The 22,708-nt window shown below is 41.0% G+C and overlaps 1 protein-coding gene across 1 annotated transcript in view; it reads left to right on the forward strand.

The window, feature by feature from the left end:
- The first annotated feature begins 9,502 nt into the window (after nucleotides 1-9,502).
- The window catches only part of LOC109029823 (putative serine protease K12H4.7), a 47,371-nt gene continuing 34,165 nt past the window's right edge, over nucleotides 9,503-22,708 (forward strand). The window contains exons 1-4 of the mRNA XM_072304980.1: nucleotides 9,503-10,274; nucleotides 12,017-12,241; nucleotides 14,697-14,878; nucleotides 19,750-19,982. Of these exons, the coding sequence (XP_072161081.1) occupies nucleotides 12,017-12,241; nucleotides 14,697-14,878; nucleotides 19,750-19,982 (640 nt within the window). The 5' untranslated portion in view covers nucleotides 9,503-10,274. The remainder of the gene's footprint in view (nucleotides 10,275-12,016; nucleotides 12,242-14,696; nucleotides 14,879-19,749; nucleotides 19,983-22,708) is intronic.

Genomic DNA, 22,708 nt, shown 5'->3' on the forward strand with positions numbered 1-22,708 from the left:
GTAGAGTTATTCTTTTAAGATAGGTGATAAGTATGAACTTTGTATTTTGATCATTAAGCTGACCTCGTTATGCCTCAATACCTCATTGTTTTCACATCTTCATTTCCTTTCCTAGGTTTCCCCAGATGTTTTTCTGGACAGTATTGGACAGCCATCGTGGCAATTAGTTGTGCAGTTGGACTGATAAAGGCTTGGCGTAAGGGGACTGTAGGATTAGGTGCGGGATCAGCACTGCGGGCTATTTGAAAATTGCTGTCGGGAATAAAATGAAACAAATAAATAAATATATAAATACGGATGGATAGAAGATTTGCAGTGATGGCCTCTTTGTGAAGTTAATGAAGTACGCACAATGATCGCGGTAGATGCACGGATCGTAAGACAGTATGATGAAATTGGTCAGCCAACGTGCGTTAAAAATCAGCATTAAGCTGAAAAATCATGTTCAAGTTTTACAAGGGATGAATGGATGCAAAACCCGACGGGTGCACCCGAAAGAAAGCGTGTATTTATCTCTGATTGCAGCTTTAGACACAGCTTTTATGATTTATTTTTAATGGATGTTTTTAGGAATATTTCAACAACTTTACACGCTACATGGGGTGATTATGGGACATGTTTTTCCACTCGTGTTTTGCCTTTGCGTTCGCAAAACTGAACAGACTTACAGAACGATTTTCGAGGCTGTAACCGATTTGTGTGATACCTTGGGCTCACCTCTACGACCTCAAGTAATTATTTTGGATTTCGAGTCCGCCGCCATCAATGCTGCTACGCGTACTTTCCCTGAGGCTGTTGTGAGATGCTGCTTGTTTCATCTTTGCCAAGCTATTTGGAGACGTGTTATAGCCGAGGGTTTGAAACAAGCTTATCACAGCAGAGAAGACGCAACTGTTCGAAATGAAGTCCGTGAAATTATGTCATTAGCTTTCATACCCTTGGAGGACTTACACGCAACATTTCAAGAGTTATATGAGAATGTTTCTGATGATGTTGAGCCAGTGGCTAGTTACTTCAATAAAAATTATATCTCTGGAACAGCAGCAGTGGGCAGGCGTAGAGCTACCCCTCCATTGTTCCCGCCTAACAAATGGAATGTTTACAACGCAACTCTCCATGGCGAACAGCGCACGACCAATACGATTGAAGGCTGGCACAATAAATTTCAGCGCATGGTCGTTACGCATCATGCCTCTCTTTGGAAATTTCTCGACAGTATTCGGAAGGAGCAGCGGGATAATGAAATCTTGATTTTGCAATTACTGGCGGGCCACATTAGAATCAGACATCCGATTAAAAAATCGTACAGGAGGAATATGAGAAGACTTGAAGGAATTGTCGCTCGGTATGCCTTCTACAAAGGAGATGATATGGTTGACAGATACTTGCATGCGATCGGGCATTGCCTTAAGGTGTTCCCGGAAAATCGAAACGTCCAAGACGACCAAGACGACGAAAACCCAGACGACTCAGCTGCTTAAAGCTCTGAGGCAGGCTTTACGACATTTTAGGTAATTTCTTTTTTAAATTAATAATTCTTTATAATGTCTACACTATGTCCACAGTCTACACGTTTATAGTCACCGTACACGGTAGACTTTAAACAAATAGACTTTCTTTTTAATAAACTTCTTAATGGTAGACATACCAACTGCAGACATTTGTGTAGTAGACAATAAAAAGTAGACATTTTTGCAGTAGACATTATGTCTGTAGGCCTTCTGACTGGAAATCATACTCAGTTTGTCTGAAAAGTTTCCGCGAAGTTACTTAAATGATCTCAAATAAACGTACCGAAAATTTTGAAGCGATAATTTCGTTCGTTCTTCTTTTTTTTAATGTACCCAAAAAAAATTTGAATATCATTCGGGTTTCTGAATCGTTATAATGAGGATACATATTTCCCCTTTATTATACTAAAAACGGAGCAAAAAGTCAAGAATGATGACACGCAGTCCTACAGCATTCCTACAGTCTTGTAGGCGCTAATATGCGTTTCACGCTAATTGACCGATTGCACTGCGTTTGGCGCAATGCGAGAAGTATTCATGCAATCTTGAAGGCGCTAATATGGGCTTGACGCCACCAGCACTTTTCGGCGAAATGCGTGGAGTATCTCTAAAGTCTTGCAGGCGCTATTCGAACTCCCGTTAGAATAATCGCAGCGTCGAATAATAGAGCTTAAAAGGCACATCTTGTGTTGCGACGCAGTTATAAGCATTCCAACGTTGCCTTGTTTCTCCCGGTTGAATATTTTTTCCGAGAGAAATTAGGAAAGTTCTTTACACCCACGACCATTTTTTGATATTTTCGCTTCATTTATCATCAGAAGGTAAGGCATCAATGACGTGTCAACAAAATAACCTGAACAACATAAAAATGCGTTTATTTTCCAGCCGTTTCCTGTTTTCCCAAACTTCTACCTTAAATTAACTTCACTTTAAATGCGCGCATTCCTGTTGCAGATGTTCAGCTTTCTGTTCGCGCAATCCTTTGTGCTTTAATTCGCGTAATCCTAATATATTTTCTAAGACCTTTCGCGCAATACAGGATCACCGAAACAAACAAGGCATTCTCCTTCTTCCTTTCATAACACAATAAAAAGAATAAATAAATTAAAAATAAAGAAAAAAGGTTTTATGCTGTGCAAACTCTATGGAGTGTGAAGAACGCGGGGGTGGACGGTTATCAAAGCTCTCGAAAAATCTCGATCCTCAAAGCGGCCGCACTTATGTTTCGAGCAAACAGTTAAGACAATGGTGAAAAGCCATTGTTTTCAAGAAATTTCAAGTAGGATGTACGTAAGCAGCAAGTATAGGGAAGAAACAACTCGTATCTTTGTTCTTAGGCCGAGCATTTGACGCCAATTTTGAACCGATACAAATCCGATGAATCAGAAACCGACGATTGAGATGATTCCTCTTGAGATACTCCATGAGATCTTAGCATTCGTGCTTTCGTCGATAATCGAACCGGGAAAAAACGGCAACAACATCAGAATAAGAAATCAACGTCCATGTTTACCTACTTTAAATTCAAATTAGTTTATTCATTCCACCCATGAAAAAATTTTATTTACCGATGTTCAAATTGACCATCAAAGACGATATTTGGCCGATAGAGGGTGACCCACGGTTAAATTCACTGAAAACAAATTCTCGGCGGTTTTACCAGGTCCGTTGGTACTTTACCATCTCACTTTTTTACCATTATTGGCAATTTTACCAGACAGACTGGTAAGCTTACCTAAAAACCGTATTTTAATTTTTTTCGGTAAGAATACCATTTTATTGGTAATCAATTCCCGGTAACTTTGCCATTTTATCTCGTAATTCTACCACAGTCGATAAAAAATATAGGGTTTTTACCTGGAATCAGTAAAATTACCGAGATTTCCGGTAAAATTACCAATTCCATAAATGGTAATTTTACCAGAAAAACTGGGTCAAATAGAACCCTGATTCTTGGTAATTTTACCCTTTTCTTGGTAAATACACGAGATTTTATTTCAGTGAACGGTCAGGAAACAGGAGCCAAAACCCCCTCTTTCGATTGAGATTTCGATTGGTTTAGATCATTTATGAATTCAGGGCGTACATGTACACGGGCGTTAAAGTTTTCATGAGATTTGGTTAACAACAGTCTCCATAGTTCAGGAGAGACAATGTAGTCTCCACTTGCCAATAGTCCAGAATATGCCAGGTGCATATGCTGAGGGAGATGTCCAGAGCAAATGCTGGAAGTAGTTACCCCTTCCCTGCGCTTCTCGCTTTTCATACATGCAGATACCAATTTACATTATAATCTGACGTAATATCCCTGGAAAACGTTATCAGTATGATTTCATACTGTTGAAATGTCATGTTACTTGTTGGCTCCCAAATCTCAAGTTGTTTTCAGTATGAAATCATACTGATAAGGAAACCCCCTTTAGAGGATGGATCATACTGTTTCCATTACTGTTATCACATTGATCTCTTTCTTTATCATACTGTTATCAAATTGTTCAAATACCTTAGCATACTGTTCTCATACTACTTTCATATTCTTCGTATACTGTTTTAATGCTATTATCATATTGATATCATACTGCTCAAAACCTGTCCTACGCACACCATTATACTGATTTCATGCTGATATCATATTACTCATTATCATGCTGTTGAATTGGCATATTGACTGTACGCAGTTCGCACTAGTTGCAAGCGAAATCACCTTAAGATCAGTATCTTAAGGTGATTCGTCAGGCTCTCTGATGTGGTCGAACTGGCATGCGATGTATCGCATCGATTAGGTCGTAAATCTTGGCAGATTTCGTATGTTTAACCCTCCCCAAAAAAGGACGGTAGCTACAAGGTCTGTTCTCTGGTACGAAAACAACCGACTTGACGAATACCGCTCTGAACTGGTGCTATGTTCGTATTGCAAAACAGTTGGTTGCGGAGCACTATGCCCTCCACCCCATCGGGCTTTACACTGTGCATCAAGGGGATGACATTTGGTTATCTAATATGTTGTTGACCTGGGCCGCTATTTTGTTCTATTCTATGAACAGCATGGGATTCAATTTTGCACCTACAAAACAAATGATCGGGCTACATCGATACGCATGATTTCAAAGGAATGATTTGAAACCAAAAAACGGTAAAATTTTGAGAAATGAATGCAGAATGGTATTAGGTAAAAAACCTCGCATTCGATACAGAAATCGACAACTGTACTTCGGCTGCTAACATTTAGTGTGCCCGAGGAAGGGGCAGCAGGAGACTCCATTTTCACGTAAAGTGCCGCTGTAGCCGTTTTTGGTCGCGAAGTTCTCGCCACGCATTCAAAGACAGGTGAAGCATGTCGAGCAAATCCAAGTCTTCGGAAACCGGCCTTACCAAAAGACAAGCTGGATTGTGTCCGCAGTAAGTTATTAGTCTCTCTTTTGACACGACGTAAACAATTTCGCAAGAGGAAAGAGAGTTACAAAAGTACAACTTTATTTTCATTTGTACATACCCTCCTTAAACTTTTTAGGAGCCTAGTTCTCCCAAGGTTGTTGGAACATGAGATGCGCAGACGTATATTACAACCCGACAATTGAAAGGCCCGACTTGTTCGACGCGGAAGGTCCGGTCCTCCCGCCGGACATGGCGTCAAGCATCGAAGAACCCTTTTGAAACACTTGGACGTAAATGACAAAATATCATGTTATTAAGGAGAACGTAGGAATCGGCTTTGACATAAAACTTTCTGAACGCAGGAATGCTGACACCAGTACGTCCAGTACGGACATACAGGGCGAAAAAGCGATAGAGAAATTGTCGCCAAAACGTGGGTCAATTTTTTTTTTTTTTTTTTTTTTTTTTTTTTTTTTTTTTTTCCATGCCGGTCTCGCAGTCATCTTTTGCAACCTAAAGAACTCGGCTGATAGAATTTAGTGTGCCCAAGGAAAAGGCAGCAGGAGACTCTTTTCACGGAAAGGGCCGCCGCCGCCGCCCGTTGCCACAAATCGCCGCCACCGCCTCATTGCCATTGCCTCCAGTGTCAGCCTCCGCCGCCGCCTCAGATTTCTCGAGAGCAAATCGTCGCGGGCAGGGGCAGGGGCTACATCAGCCCAAGGTAACATCAACGACTAGGACCTTCTCCAGAGCTACGCCCGGGCCCCAGCCAGCGCAATCGGGACCAACGTCCGAATCCAAGCCAACCACGACCCAATGTCGGAGCAGTCCGCAGACGTTGTGATTGGGGAACACATTGACGACCTTCACAACCTGATTGTAGCACCCCATAAAAATTTTAAACATTTTATCGAATAAATACTCCTACACTAATTCTTTGTAATTTCAACATATGCCAAAAATGATTTTAAGTAAACATACATGTTATCCACAAAAAAATATACGCCACGTATGTAACAAGATATGGAGCATAAGATGCTGAACAAATCCCCAGCATCATTTATCTAACTTTATAATCGGAACCGAGGATAAAGATAATTTTTGGTTTCTGCAGGATTCGTATCCCGTATCCCGTGCAGAGTTTGATCAATTGCAGGCCCAATTAGCAGCCTTGCAGAAGAAGGAGGCTGAGAAGGATGAGGTCAACAAAGAAGTAAAGGACGATGTGGACGAAAACGAGAAGGAGTCGGAGGATGACGCTAATGAAGACGAGCCACCTTTATTCGGTAATCATATCAATTTTGAGAAAGACATTTTTCGTTTGATTTTATTATCCGTTTCCCAATAGGTTTAATAATTACTTCGCGTAAAAATAATTGATAAGGAGCAAGGGGATCAGTATTTAACCATTGTATTATGGTAGAATCCAAATCATTGCGATGACACGGGAGCAGCTCACACCACAAAAAAAGGACAGACGAGGACAAAAGACCCTCCCGCCAGAGGGGAATGTTGGAGTCGCTCCCCGTATTCCGGTGAGCTACAGCTTTTGAACCCGGTCATTACTGAGGAGGAAGGGCACGCACCACACACAAAAATGCAGTGTGAAGCATTATTGCGCCTGTCTCCGTCTCAGCGCCGGGTCGCGCAGCGCCAGCGGGGGCGTTGTCCGAATTGCCCCTCTCCGCTTTCACTGAGTTTTTGCAATTCTCCCAAGCGCTGCGCGGCGCCGAAGTGTGGAAGGAGGCATAATACCCTGTTGCATGAGGGACCGGGCGGCATTCCCGCGAGGTGCGTAACCACCGAAGATATTCAAGGTCCTCAATTTCTCCCGAGCGCTGCGCGGCGCCGAAGTGTGGAAGGAGGCATAATACCCTGTTGCATGAGGGACCGGGCGGCATTCCCGCGAGGTGCGTAACCACCGAAGATATTCAAGGTCCTCAATTCTCCCGAAGCGCTGCGCGGCGCCGAAGTGTGGAAGGAGGCATAATACCCTGTTGCATGAGGGACCGGGCGGCATTCCCGCGAGGTGCGTAACCACCGAAGATATTCAAGGTCCTCAATTCTCCCGAGCGCTGCGCGGCGCCGAAGTGTGGAAGGAGGCATAATACCCTGTTGCATGAGGGACCGGGCGGCATTCCCGCGAGGTGCGTAACCACCGAAGATATTCAAGGTCCTCCATCTACGGCAACCAGACCAGCCTTGATGGACGCAGCAGCATCAGCGGCCTCTTCCTCCACAACGACCTCTTCCGCAACAACGGCCTCTTCCGCACCAACTGCCTCTTCCTCAACAACGCCAGTCCCTGTCTCAATAGCACCCTCTACCACCTCAACTGCAGCCTCTACTTCCATAGCCTTGCCTCAGCCGATTCAAGGTGAGGAAACGCCACGCCATACCGAGGGCCGCTTGAGAGCTAGACAGACTGTCGGGAGGGCCATGAATTCAGTGAGAGAGCGGATTTTTCGGGGGGAGCTCCGACTCCCCGTAATTTTGACTTTTATGCAGTTTTCATAGTTGTTTCTAATGTGAAATTTATTGCCCTTCAATTTTGGTCCATTACTTTTCATGCTCAGATGTGCGGTTTCTGAGATAATTAGCATTTTATTAAAAAATCCGTGGATTTTTTCGGTCTATTATCAGTTTTTGAGGGGTTTTGGGGTCAAATTTTGGGAGAATTTTAGCGAATTTTAGTTCATTCGATTCTTCTTGATCTCCTGAATGAAATGAGCCCAAAAAACTCAAACATACAATTAGTTCCGGGTTCAACCCTTATTTGACTCGACTACCAGGGGATTGCCCCGATACAGCGCCTCTTATGAGGAAACCTCCCCCGCTGCAAACCGGTTCCCAGATTTGGATGACCTCCTTCACTGGGACGTCGATACGGAGCGGTTGTGGCTCGGTGACCCAGAGGAGGACCTGCAATTTGACTCTGACATCTCCCTGTGAGATGTCAGAACGCCGCCAAGACGCCACGCCAATTCAATAACTCTGATTTCGACTTTCCTCACCACGCATGCATCGTCTAGTAACTCGATGACGAAAACCAGTACCGGAGACCGAGTATACGAAGCAAAAACCCCACAGGATGATCATCTATACAGCCAGGAAAGCGATGCACCTGCATTTCAGTACAGTGGCACACGAAGATCGGTTGGTCCCATCTAAGTTTCAGCTCTTGCTAGGCACTACCGTCAGATTGTAAGGAGCACTTCTTTATGGACTGTACGCATGTTACTTCAATGTTTTATCTCGGTATTCTGAAACATTTTTTTTCTTTCTAGATTTTGTACGAACAGAAGAATACGCCAAATTGCTCCTAGAAGTAGAAGTAGTCAATGGAACTTTCGACCACATACACACCCCTATCGACCACATTGAACTGTACGGTTTAAGGAATAGAAGCCACAAAACTCAATAAAAAAAAAAAAAAAAAAAAAAAAAAAAAAAAAAAAAAAAATGTACGGTAAGCCTAGTACGGCAGCGCCTCCTACTCTCTTCAACTCTCATTTCAATCTCATTATTTGCGGTGAACAAACCTCCTTAATAACGGAGGCAAACACAAATGAAGTATTAAGAATAAGCAACGCCTTAAAATCTTCTTACGAGGACCAAGACCAATTGACTTTAAGTTAGAACAGCCGGATTGAAAAAGAACCGAAATTTCCTCAAACAAAAATTTTAGCCAAGTGGATTACAGAAAATTCAAAAAAAGAATAAAAAAAAATTCTTTACTGTCAAATTTTAGTTAAATTATTTAATTACCCCTAGCAGTCAAAATGAAAATAAACATGCTTAAATTTTTAAAAACACCTTTCTTAGCAATTTAGTGAAACATGAATTTATTAACATAAATGTATTTTTTTCAGGTTAATCTAATAGTTTCCGGATATCTACATTACAACATAAATTCGGGCACAAAAATAAAACTAAATACGCTTTTCACTGCGTGCACAAGTCCAATTTTGAATCGATTCATCTCTGAAATAACCTGAACATAGTTGTACTATAATTTTTAACGTGTAGTTTTTTACAAATGTAAAAAACCAATGAATGAACCATTTTTAAATGTTGTTTTGAGTCCGCGTAGCGGCCACAGGTCCCTAGTATCAATATGAAAACTAAACGGACAACACATACGTCACAACGACCAATCGTCATTGAAGCAATAAATGTTTCTCAGCGAAACAAAACATAACGACGGTGTCAGTGCGCAACCACGTATCTCGTTTGCGGTGTTTGAAAATCTCCGCTCCTGTTCTATCTTTTTAATAGAGTAGAAATCGACGTCATCTTGAAGTTCCTGTAGGATTTTCTTCGTACGAGAAGAAAAATCACGGCAGATGAACGGCAAAGGACACTCATCAAGTAGTTTTCCATTTGAAAAATAAAGTATGACAGGAAGAGTCCCCACTGAAAAAAATCTCGGTGTATTTACTAAGAAAAGGTTAAAATTACCAAGAATTCAGGGTTCTATTTGATCCCAGTTTTTTCTTGGTAAAATTACCGTTTACGAAATTGGTAATTTTACCGAGAAATCTCGGTAAAATTAGTGAGCTTTCTCGGTAATTTTACTGGACCTTGGTAAAAACGCGAATATTTTTTATCGACTGTGGTAGAAGTACCGAGATAAAATGGCAAAGTTACCGGGAATTGATTAACCAATAAAAGTGGTATTCTTACCTGAAAAAAAACCAGTAAAAATACCGGTTGTTAGGTAGGCTTACCAGTCTGTCTTGGTAAAATTACCAATAATAAGTAAAAAAGTGAGATGGTAAAGGTACCAACGGACCTTGGTAAAAACGCCGAGAATTTTTTTTCAGTGTAGAGTAGAAATCGACAGCGCATCTTGAAGTTCCTGTAGGATTTTCTTCGTACGAGAAGAAAAACCACGGCCGATGAACGGCAAAGGACACTCATCAAGTGGATTACATTTTGCAATAAGGAACCACTATCTCTTACTCTTCTGTAAAATCACCTTTCTGCACGGGGAAACCAATGGCATATATGTTGTTTCTAAAATAAGCCAGAAATAGTGGTTCCTTAATGCAAAATGAGTTCCAAGTAGTTTTCCATTTGAAAAATAAAGTATGACATGAAGAGTCCCCAACGTCACATACCGAGAGACATGGTTGCGGACTTACACCGCCGATAAACTTTTCCCGGTTATTTTCCTTCAACGGCCAAGGAGGAGTTTTACGGGGGCTTCAGAGTGGTGACGTTTGAGAACACTTCACCGACGACTTGAGTGATACATCATAAATAGGAACAGACAATGGACACTACTTCATTTCACGCGGGATCGCACATGAGTGTACACGCGATCTCGAAATATCCTGAAAGCGCATCCGCATTTAAGAAACAGTTTCTCCACGGCTCCTTAAGGTACGTCGTTCTTTATTCGTATACCGGATTGCTATTAAACATTTTAGTGAATTTTCCGGAGGATATACACTGTTATCTTTCATTTTTCTGGCGTGGTATCTCAAAATCCTCTGGAAAATCCTCAAGAAAACTAGCTGGCATTTTCCTTAGAGGCTCTCAGCCAGAAGCTAGGGTTATTTCATGTTTTACTTCTCGTATTATCCAAACTTTCACGAAACAGCCATTTAAACTATACACGTTTTATCGTGCACCTTGGAGGCCTTGAAGAACTCTGTCGCCTGCATTTTCATGGAAGCTACCGGGTGACTCAGGAACCGTGTTTTGAAAATAAATCGTAGCCAGTGGCGTGGCGTGAATTGCGATATATCGATTGTTATGCTTAAACCTATGAAAAAGGATCTATAAACAGGGGGTTCGCAGCGAACACCTTAATTATCGATTCTTTACCATAAGTTTAAATGGCATAAGAATCGATACATCGCAATTCACGCCACGCCACTGATCGTAGCTTGTGCATGATTGGGTCGATGGGTACATGCGGAAAATTTCTATCTCAACGGCAATCCTCCAGTTCGGATTAAATTTTTTCAAGGAAAAAGTAAACAAAATGTTTCCTTGCAATTTTTGTATTTTCTTTGAATGCGTGAAAATATACGCAGAAAATTTCAGGACAAATGCGGCCTCCCAACATCATAGATTTAAATACGTGATGTTCGACTTAGGATACATAGATTTACTCATTTTAAGTTTCATTTATTTTGAATTTTTTTTACATATGCTCAGTGTAACTTAAGAGAGAGAACTGACCATACGAGATCTGCTACTTAATCAAAGAAGCAGAAAATTTCAAGACAAATGCGGACTCCCAACATCATAGATTTGAAATAAGTGACGTTCGACTTAGGATACATAGATTTACTCATTTTGAGTTTCATTTATTTTGATTTCTCTTATTACATATGCTCAGTGTTACTTAGAGAGAGAACTGACCATACGAGATCAGCTACTTAATCTAATAAATTAAAATATTTCACAATCCATCGCCTCTGTTATCACTGAGGTAACGACAAGAACTATTTTCGCCATTCAAAATCCTGCTTGAAAAATTAAACTTCATGAAAACATACTATCGATCATGCTGCAATTACTGATTTTCTAATAGACATCTATAGTATTTAAATGGTAACTACTTCGAACTTAAGTTCTGATTTCTCCCCTAACAAAATTTCGTGAGATTCTACAGTTGCAAAAACAAAAGAACAAACTATAAAAGTGCAAAGTACGTAGTAGGTTGGACGACAATAGTAAGTAAGAGCACATTGATTTTCTAGTTATGGTTATCAAAGTTGGAAATAGTGCCGCCCTGCTACCACTTTTTACTAGGAGGCTTTCATTGGACCGAGTTTACACACAAGTTAGTGTCACATAAAGTTGAAACTCAGAAAAATAAGTTTGAAGTTTTATTCCTCTATAAGACTCAATAAAGAAGGTAAACTTAAACTGCTCTTATCACAAACTAATATTTTTTTTCGATCCCGAGTTTCTGGCGGGAGAAAAAATACGACCGGAGGAACTCAAAATCATTTTCATCTCAATTTTTCGAAAATGTGGGTTGGTTCCTTTACGACGAACTCTTGCCGAATTCTAGGTACGCTAATAAGATCGGTCCTTGGTTACCTTTTACTTTGCTTGGGGGTCTAGGAAATTCGAATGGTGTCAATAAGATGATCATTTGATTTCAGATGTTACTTTTACATGCAATAGCATGCGCCGTCCTCGTGGTGAACGTAAGCGCAAAAGGCGTTTCATTTCGGCCTGATTTCTTCCACCCGCTTCGGGGACTTGCGATGCCATTGGAACCTAACGTCCAAGAACACGGGCGTAGAGAGGGAGATATACCACCAGAATTGTGGTTTGAGCAGAAGCTCGATCACTTCACTCCCTCTAACACGGAGGTTTTTTCTCAGGTATGTAAAAGTCGCTTTCACGGCGCACACCGCCACCGGTGAGGTTTCTCTCAGGTGAGTGTAATTAGGGGGGGCTTGGAGGACAAGGCGCATAAGTGAAGAATTTGCTATTTCGCGAAGTACGAGTTCGAAATTTCGATATTACATGCATCATTGCGGAGAAAAGAAAGTTTAAACTGACTTTTTGATGCTTAAAAGTTGGAATTTTGGAGCGAATTTTCGGCAAGATATGCATTTAGACTACTTGAAATCATCAATATAACTCACTATTTTCAAAAACTGCACTTTTGCGCCTCGTCCTCTATGCCCTTCAATAATTGGATTGTGGGCAGGAGAGTGAGATAATTAATTTTTCTATCATCCATCAAGATTTGGTCATTCGTAAGCGATCGAGACTCAGGTGTCCTTAAGTCGCCTAGATAGTTATTTAAATTTGATGATTTAAAAATAATTATCATCTGAGACCGACTATCAATGGAGTAGTGAAGATCAACGTTCACGCCAGAGATTCAAGGCTTTTCCAACGCTCCTTCGAAGCATACACAAATTTGAAAGAATTTCTGGACGATTATACTTTTAGCGAGCACCTGTCAAACAGGCTAAGAATTGGACTACATTTTGCAATTAGGAACTATAAATTCCGGCCCGGTATAAAATCAACGTATGTGCCATTAGTTTCCCTATGCACATAAGTGTTTTTTTTCAGATGAGCCAGAATTTATAGGTCCAAATTGCAAAATGCAGTCTAATTGCACCTTCTTGCATGGCGACATGTCAAACGCACCATTAGCGGTAGTGGTGGATTCCTGTTGGTAACTACATAAGTTTCACGTTGTGTTCAGGTTGAAGCAAAATTAAATACAATTGACTGTGATCCAATCCTCAACCTAAGTGGGCGGCGGTTTAAGAAATCCAAGTGATTGAGCGATGAGATTACTCAAAATACTCCAAACAGATGGCGATTTGGTCGAAGTAGTTTTGTGTTGTGGCAACGGGAGAGAAAATGGTAGATTTGGGAATGCTTTTTAAAGATAAGGCATTTACAACTTTTTGTACTTTAAGGAAGAAATAAAAAACGTTTACGTAACGTAAACGTAACGTAAAGTAGTTCACACGTTGTTGTTAGTGTTGTGAACGTGACTGCATTCTTAAACAAATTTTCTTGCTGGTGCATGATGCTGGGATTTTCCGAACTGCATAAGAGAAAATAAACTTCCACTAACAGCAATGCACGCACTGGTTTGCCTTTGACTTTAATACTACAACGATTGATTATCACGTGAGATGCAATGACAACCATTGTGTTGTGAAAAAATTTAGCGACACGCTTGACGACGTGTTACTTGCACGATTCACAGCTGGAGTACAGCATTTCCTGAAACGGTACGAGAAAATAAACTTCTACTAACAGCAATGCACGCACTGGTTTGCCTTTGACTTTTTTACTTCAATGATTAATTATCACGTGAGACGCAATGAAAACCATTGTGTTGTGAAAAAATTTAGCGACACGCTTGACGACGTGTTACTTGCACGATTCACAGCTGGCGTACAGCATTTTCTGAAACGATACGAGAAAATAAAAGTCTACTGATAGTAATGCACGTACTGGTTTGCCTTTAACTTTTGTATTTATGTGATTTATTATCACGTGAAATGCGATTTTAAACTTTGTGTTGTGCAAAAATTTAGCGTCACGCTTGACGACGTATTACTTGCACGATTCACACCTGAAATACAGCATAATTTTAATTTTTTTTACAATTTTAGTACATGAGAAGCTTAATTAAGCTTATGAAACAAGTCTAGGGTGTCTACTGAAGCAGGCTGGTCAAAAATCAGTACTTTCACATTACTTTTTCCGTATATACATTCCCAAGAAATTCAGTACCATCAATGCATATTCAGTACTTATTCAGTACCTCCAATTGTCGAAATCCGAAAAATTTCAAAAATTCCGGACCTCCTTGCGGAATTTCCACACTATTTCAGTACTTCCGGACCCAACTTAAAAATTAGTTCTACTTCCAAACTTTCCAGACTTGTAGACACCCTGAAGTCAGAAGTGTGTACTGGTAAAAAAAACCTCTTGCACCAATGCCGCATTGCATTGACTTAGGAGTGCAGTTTCTTGTCGCCGGATTTAAGAGTCTTGAACTCTTGTTTCAAGCGGAATTTGGCATTGAAACAAGAGTCCAGACTCTTAAATCCGGCGACAAGAAACTGCACTCTTGAACCAAGAGGTTTTTTTTACCAGTGTGGTTGAACAGGAAAACTAAATCGTTACAAATTGTAGACCGAAATGCAGATAAATCATGGAATAGTTTATGATTTCATCATAAAATCACCAGAAAGAGTAATATTTCATGACATTTCGAGAATTCATTGACTTTATTGAGGAACTCATTAAGGTGATCATATTCTGAAACGATACGATTTTTTGATCTTGTTACAGAGATATGTGGAAAACAAAGCGTCTTATGGTAACAACAGTCTCGTGTTCCTCTTGATCGGCGAAGACAATATTATGTTGGAACAGTTCATTACATACAGCTTCATGGGGGATGAAGCTAAAAAATGGAGAGCCGCCTCCTTTATGCTTGAGCACCGATACCACGGTAAATCCGTGCCAAAAGGGTGAGATGTTCTTCAAAGTGTAACACATAATATAAAAATATTCGAGGCAAGTCTGATTCTTGCGGAGTCCTGAAAATGAAAAGTACCAATTGAAATTTTTCTTTCGTTCTACCCACTGGACTGGGCAACTATTTCATCCCGACCGTGGACAGGTAACGTGGTCAATTTCGTTGTCCACTCCGCGAACTGGCCATTGTTCTCGCTCATTCCGTGTTGTGTAGTTGGCGGGGCACAAAAAAAAAAAAACCCCTACACTCTTTGATTGGCAATTGCCGCTTTCGAGTATCACTTTTCATGTCATAAGGTGCCTTCTAGAAGGGGAAGCACTCTGGGGTTCGTGCGTTTCTTCCGCGTGCATACCTCGGAAACTACATGTCCGATTTATATTCTTCGATCTCGTTTTGGAGCTAGAATGATGGTAAAGAAGTCTACTTCATAAATTTTCTCTTGTGAGGCACATATGAATGGTCGTTAGAAAAAGTTCAAAAATTTGGAATTTCACACAAATTTTTGGATTGTGTACGGTAAATCCGTGCCAAAAGGGTGAGATGTTCTTCAAAGTGTAGCACATAATATAAACATTCGAGGCGAGTATGATTCTTGCGGAGTCCTGAAAATGAAAAGTACCAATTGAAATTTTTCTTTCGTTCTACCCACTGGACTGGGCAACTATTTCATCCCGACCGTGGACAAGTAACGTGGTCAATTTCGTTGTCCACTCCGCGAACTGGCCATTGTTCTCGCTAATTCCGTGTTGTGTAGTTGGCGGGGCACAAAAAAAAAAAAACCCCTACACTTTTTGATTGGCAATTTCCGCATTCACGTATCATTTTTCATGTCACAAGAGGCCCATGTAGATGGAGAACCACTCTGGGGTCCGCGCAGGAACTAAGCGTTTCTTCAGCGCGCACACCTCGGAAACTACCCGTCCGATTTGTGTTCTTTGATCTAATTTGAAGCTGGAATAATTCTGAAGAAGTTTACCTCATAAATTGTTTCGTGTGAGGCACACATGAATGGTCGTCAGGAAAAGTTCAAAACTTTGCGATTTCACAAAAATTTTTAGATTGTGTAATTATTGAACACGCAAAAAAATGCATTTTTTGCCTTGTGTAGCGGCGATGGGAAATGACTAAGAAGTCTACCTCATAAAGAGGTTGTTCCAAAAACGCCGATTTTGGCCCCCCCCTGGATTCGGCCCAAACTTTGCTCAGATGTTGTACTAAGTGTCCCCGACGCTTGGGCACAATTTCAGCCCCCTCGGATAATTAGGGGGGAGGGGGCAGGGGGGCAAAGTTGCAATTTTTTTAAAACTTTAAAAATCGATATCTCGCGAACGGTTTGAGTGTAAGTGTTGCGGTTTGCGCTAAAAAACGTTAAAAAATATTCTTTACAAGAATATTAATGCTGTTTGCAAGGTTGCGTAATTTATCGCGGTCATAAATCGATTTTTTCGATTTTGAAGGTTCGACTTTTTTTCGTTTTTCGTCTCTCCTCTCCAGGCGATCGTTGCTACGTGAATGAAAACCGGTTGAGGTGATTTTCCATGAAATTCTGCATCTGCTACACTTTGTTTGACCTTGGGGAAACAATTCGTTCGTGAGTTATAGCGATTTTTCTGCGCGTTACCGGTTGCGCGCGGGCGGCATATCGGCGGCGCTCCATCCCGCACGGGCGAGGCAGAGGTTGTTTCACCGCTAGGGCCTTATATTCATGCTGTAGGCTGTAATTATCGATATTTTCTCCTTCCCCCACCCTTCCCCTCCAATAAATATTGTTTTAATACTTCGTTATACAGGGTGTCCCAGACCATCCGTAACAGGTCTTTTTCTCGGTTGGTTTAGGTAGTACGAAGTGAGGGACCGCGGGGTTAAATGGGGAATTGACCCCAAGGAATCCGAATTTCACGGTCCCGAAACCCCCCATGCCCCCCTGGGAGGAGGTGCCCCCCTTGGGAGGTAGGTGCCCCCCTTGGGATCATGATCCCAAAAGTCGGGAGACATTGTGACCCCCCCTTTTACGCCCCGAGGGTGGCTAGGGGGTCCTCGGGACCATAAAAATCGGATTCCCTGGGGTCGATTACCCGGGAAATCATCTTTTTCCGGAGAATCTACGTCAATTTTTGACCAAAAGGGAAATAATGGAGGAGGCCGATGTCCCCGTTTTGAAGAGATCATTTTTGGGCGCAAATTGACGTAGACCCTCCGGAAAAAGTTGATTTCCCAGGTAATCGACCCCAAGGAATCCGATTTTCATGGTCCCGAGGCCCCCCTAGCCACCCTCGGGGCGTAAAAGGGGGGGTCACAATGTCTCCCGACTTTTGGGATCATGATCCCAAGGGGGGCACCTACCTCCCAAGGGGGGCACCTCCCTCCCAGGGGGGCATGGGGGTTTCGGGACCGTGAAATTCGGATTCCTTGGGGTCAATTCCCCATTTAACCCCGCGGTCCCTCACTTCGTACTACCTAAACCAACCGAGAAAAAGACCTGTTACGGATGGTCTGGGACACCCTGTATAACGAAGTATTAAAACAATATTTATTGGAGGGGAAGGGTGGGGGAAGGAGAAAATATCGATAATTACAGCCTACAGCATGAATATAAGGCCCTAGCGGTGAAACAACCTCTGCCTCGCCCGTGCGGGATGGAGCGCCGCCGATATGCCGCCCGCGCGCAACCGGTAACGCGCAGAAAAATCGCTATAACTCACGAACGAATCGTTTCCCCAAGGTCAAACAAAGTGTAGCAGATGCAGAATTTCATGGAAAATCACCTCAACCGGTTTTCATTCACGTAGCAACGATCGCCTGGAGAGGAGAGACGAAAAACGAAAAAAAGTCGAACCTTCAAAATCGAAAAAATCGATTTATGACCGCGATAAATTACGCAACCTTGCAAACAGCATTAATATTCTTGTAAAGAATATTTTTTAACGTTTTTTAGCGCAAACCGCAACACTTACACTCAAACCGTTCGCGAGATATCGATTTTTAAAGTTTTAAAAAAATTGCAACTTTGCCCCCCTGCCCCCTCCCCCCTAATTATCCGAGGGGGCTGAAATTGTGCCCAAGCGTCGGGGACACTTAGTACAACATCTGAGCAAAGTTTGGGCCGAATCCAAGGGGGGGCCAAAATCGGCGTTTTTGGAACAACCTCTTTAATCGTGTGAGGCACACATGAATAGTCGGTAGGAGAAGTTCAAAAATTTGCTATTTCACACTCAGTTTTAAGATTGTGTAATTCTGTAACACACAAGCAAATGCATTTCTTGCCTTGTGTAGCGGTGATGGGAAATAATGTCACATTTAATTTGTTACCATGAAGCGTTGCGGCACGCGGTGAAGACTGAGCAATACGGGCAATTAACGTGGTAAAAAAGTCATACGTGCGCTATATTTCGGCACATTCTCATCCGATTTTCGGGCAACTAGTCAAAAGTGTGAGGATAATGCCGACGCTAACTTTCAATGCAATCGACACGCTAATCATAGAAGGGTCCAAATGACCGATTTCTGACGAATGGGTTAGTTGCGCTAGTCACAGAATCGTTTTATGATGCTTGATTCCTGAAGATTGGCTAGAAATATAAGATCTGTTAACGTAGTAACTTTCGTTAACTTTCAATGCAATCGATACACTGATCATTGATCAAAGAAGGGTCCCAATGACCGATTTCTGACGAATGGATTAGTTGCGCTGGTCACAGAATCGTTTTTTGATGCTTGATTCCTGAAGATTGGCTAGTAATAATAAGATCTGTTGACGTAGTAACTTTCTGCGTCCAATATTGACAGAGACATCGCGCGTTTAAACTTCGATTTATTCGGAAAATTCGGTCATCCACCGCTGTAGTATCACCCTTGCTTTCATTTTAATTTCACGTGAAACTGAAAGGAAAAACTTGCTGTTGGGACGGATCTTTTTATTTTTGGCCGATCTACAAGAATCAAGGATCAAAACACGATTGAGTAACGAGCGTAACTGTTTCGATGTTCGCGCGATTTTTAACGGAACTTTTCTCATAAAACTTGGAACTGAGAGGTGAATTTCAAACCTTCCCGATGCGCTCATCAAATGTAGATGTTGCATGTGTGAGGAATTAGCGATTTGACTGTTGATTTTCATGTAAAAGTTCACGAGTAACACGATGGCGCCACTGGTTTTCTCTGAAATCAACTCCCAAGCTCAAAAAAAGCTCTCAAGTCGAGGCCAAAATGGCGGGGATATCCCACGCTATCCTGAGAGTCCACCTCTACATGGAGACGAACTCTCCATGCAAAGATAGGGAGCAAACGTATTGACAGGGCTGCCACCTTATTTGAGGACTCCAAAACTGAAAACACGGCATCCGTGCTAATGTATTTGCTCCCTATCTTCGCATGGAGAGTTTGTCTTGATGTGGAGGTGGACTCTCAGGATAGCGTGGGATATCCCTCCATTTTGGCCTCACTTTGAGAGCTTTTTTTGAAATAGGGAGATGATTTCGGAGAAAACCAGGGGCACCATCGTGTTTCTCGCGAACTTTTACATAAGAATCAATAGTCAAATCGCAAATTTCTCACACATGCAATATCTTCATTGCAGTTCTTGAATGTTGGAAACACTGTTTTTCCTCGATTTAAATTAAGTTAAAACAGCGATTCTAAGTCAGGCGATTTGCCTCAGTAAGAATCGATTTTTTATACTCACTTAGATGGAGGAAAAACTGTGTTGCCAATTTCAAGAATCACAACTGCACTTGTCGCGGGTTTTCAGCCATTATCCAGACGGGGTAGCTTTTTCTTCTCACTATTTCGCAACTGACTCGTTCCAGTGAGAATCAATTAACACTTTCCAGTACACTAATTGGTGGCTCTTTTGCATTTCGCTAGCAACTTCAAGACGGAAAATCTGAAATATTTGACCAGTAAGCAGGCTCTGGCTGATGTTACGTACTTCATAACGCAGATGAACATTCAACATGGATTCAAGAATCCAAAATGGATCGTTTTTGGATGGAGCTACGGAGGATCCTTGGCAACTTGGATGAGATACAAATATCCCCACTTGGTCTACGCGGCAGTGGGTTCAAGTACCCCTCTAGTTGCTAACGCCGACTTTTCTGGTGAGAAAATATCCTCCAAAAGTTCGAGAGGAGTAAAAGATGGAAACTGTTGAAGCATATGCTATGCTAAATGGTCTCCGTGGCGACCACTTTTTCTCTTCATCTTTTTTCTTCATCAAAAGGAAGTCCTGCTTGTATGATTCTTCCAGTCATAATTTATCCTTAAAAAGGTATTATTAATAAAAATGTGTTGATTTATCTATAATATTGTTGACCTTTTTTCTGAGCTTGAGGATGTGACTGCCTCAACTTCTTTCTTAACTTGTCTTGCTTCTTCTACCGTACTGTGACTGCCTCAACTTCTTTCTTAACTTGTCTTGCTTCTTCTACCGTATCCGCTCCCCCCAAAAAATCGTCAACGTAAAACGATTTTTTTGAAACGACGTATTTATTAGTCTTCCAAAGTCTTTCAGCTTTACATTTAATCTTTAAATATTTCTTTAAATGTCTTCGCTTTTTCTCACAACGAATTCCCCAAACCTTTCATCTCTATTCAATACATCATACATTTCACCAAATCATAAATCACCTTCCGCACCAAATTATAAATCAAATGAATAATAATTAACCCACAACAGTAATAAGTTAGTAAGAGAGTAATAAATTGTACAGCAGTGAGTTAAAGTCATATATGTTAAACTTGCTTTTTGTTTTGCAACAATGCAATGAAAACATATGATATAACTTTCACTTAGCTAAAAATCAAGTCGCCAACCCGATTCAACGTTATACTAACGTTATGTTGGCAGTCTGAAAATCTAAACTGTTATTGGGACAGTTCAAGGAAACTGTTATTGGGCGCACGGTTCTGAAAACCGTTTTCTAGGCACAAACCGTTCGCTGAGCCATAGGTCACCACTTTGTTGAGCTCAGAAAAAAGGTCAACAATATTATAGATAAATCAACACATTTTTATTAATAATACCTTTTTAAGGATAAATTATGACTGGAAGAATCATACAAGCAGGACTTCCTTTTTCATATATATTAGGTTAAGATGAAGAGAAAAAGTGGTCGCCACGGAGACCATTTAGCATAGCATATGCTTCAACACACTCCCCCCTTTGAGGTATCCTCAAAAGTAGGAACGACACATAGTTCCAAATATATTATTTCTTCGTAATTATGTGCATACTTATGTGTACTTTTCACTTGGCTGTGATCTTGAAGCCACGACGCTAGGGTAAATGCCGTAGTGATTCTTCTTGTCTGCAGGAACTTGCAGGCACTTTCGAGAGGAGGCAGAAGCGCTGCCGTTACGCAATGAAGTTCTTTAGGGTCACATTGAAATTCCATTAAAAGGTAGACAAATTCCAGATGTCATGTTGACCATTTAAATTCAATGAATTTGGAACGCATTATTTGTTGTATTCTTCTCAATACTTCAAGTAAAATGAGACTTTGAATTGGACTTCGGGATCATTTTCTCTTTATGAACTTCATTATCATCAGGAAGCATTGCCTCATTAAAAACCTTAACCATATGAGAAACCATTGGATAAAAACCTAGGCAAGGTAAAAAAGAGTACAGTGCATGAATGATCGATTTCTGATTTGTTCGATTCGGATAAGCATTGACTGAATGATTGTTGTCGCCTTCTCCGAAGTTTTCCTTGATTGTCATTCATTGTTTCGATTGCTTTGGTTACATTGCTCACCAACTAGTTGGGTATATGTGAGTTGCATTCTGTAATGTAGCTTTACACAGAGGCCGTCGCGTTTTCGCGTGGTTTTTGATTGTTAAGATTTGTCAGTTCTTTGTAGAATTTGGGTGGATTCATGATCAGTTGTTCCTTTTAGACTTCATCATTATTCTTTCTCGGATCTTGTTCTGTCTCACGTTTAGCAAGAGATTGTTTGAAGTTGAGGAAAGCTTGCTTCTGTTCCTTATAACCAACGAACCAACAATGTCTTCTACGGTCGACATGTATCTTGTACGCTGTTAATATTATCTCCAACTCAGTCAAGAGCTGCTTCCGCCATTTGGGCTCTTTCGAACAAGTTGGTACTTTGAAGAATGACGTCATCAAGTGCCTCAGCCAAGATGTTGTTTTCTTCCAAAATGATTTTTTTTTTTTTTTTTTTTGACTTTAAATGTTTGTGTTCTAGAGTGCAGGAAGAATCGCTCAAAGAGAGCAGCATTTAATTGAATTATACTCTAATCATTTGATTTGGGCACCTAAGCGATCACAGGTGATGATTATTTATTCTTCTTGAATAATCATTCCCGGCGACAAAGTTGTTGCTCGTTATTCTAGACGGTTTAGAGATACAGGAAAATAAACTTGAATGCCTTCTTCTTTTTTTTTATTATTTTCTTCTTTTGCGTTTCTTTTCATCGTCGTCTCTCATATTCCTGTTAATTTCTACATCAACGGAGAGTTGATGGAGAAACCGTTTTCTAGGCACAAACCGTTCGCTGAGCCATAGGTCAACACTCATAAAACAATATAACAATAATAATATAATAATAAAATGCACCGTATCAAATTCATTTAATTTTGAATACTGTCGAAGCGCTCTGTTTCTCTAGGAGCTCTGCCACTCTTATATCCCCCAGTAAAGTTTGGAAGATCTAATCTTTAGAAGATCTTTTAATTTGGTTTTTTACATTATTTCAACCATGTGTGTTAATACATCAAAGTTCATGATAATTAATCCGTGACAATGATAAGTTACATACAAATCCATGTATGTTAAACTTGTTTCATTTCTCCATTATGCTC

This window comes from Bemisia tabaci, chromosome 10 (assembly GCF_918797505.1).
Source record: "Bemisia tabaci chromosome 10, PGI_BMITA_v3".
Lineage (NCBI taxonomy): Eukaryota > Metazoa > Arthropoda > Insecta > Hemiptera > Aleyrodidae > Bemisia > Bemisia tabaci.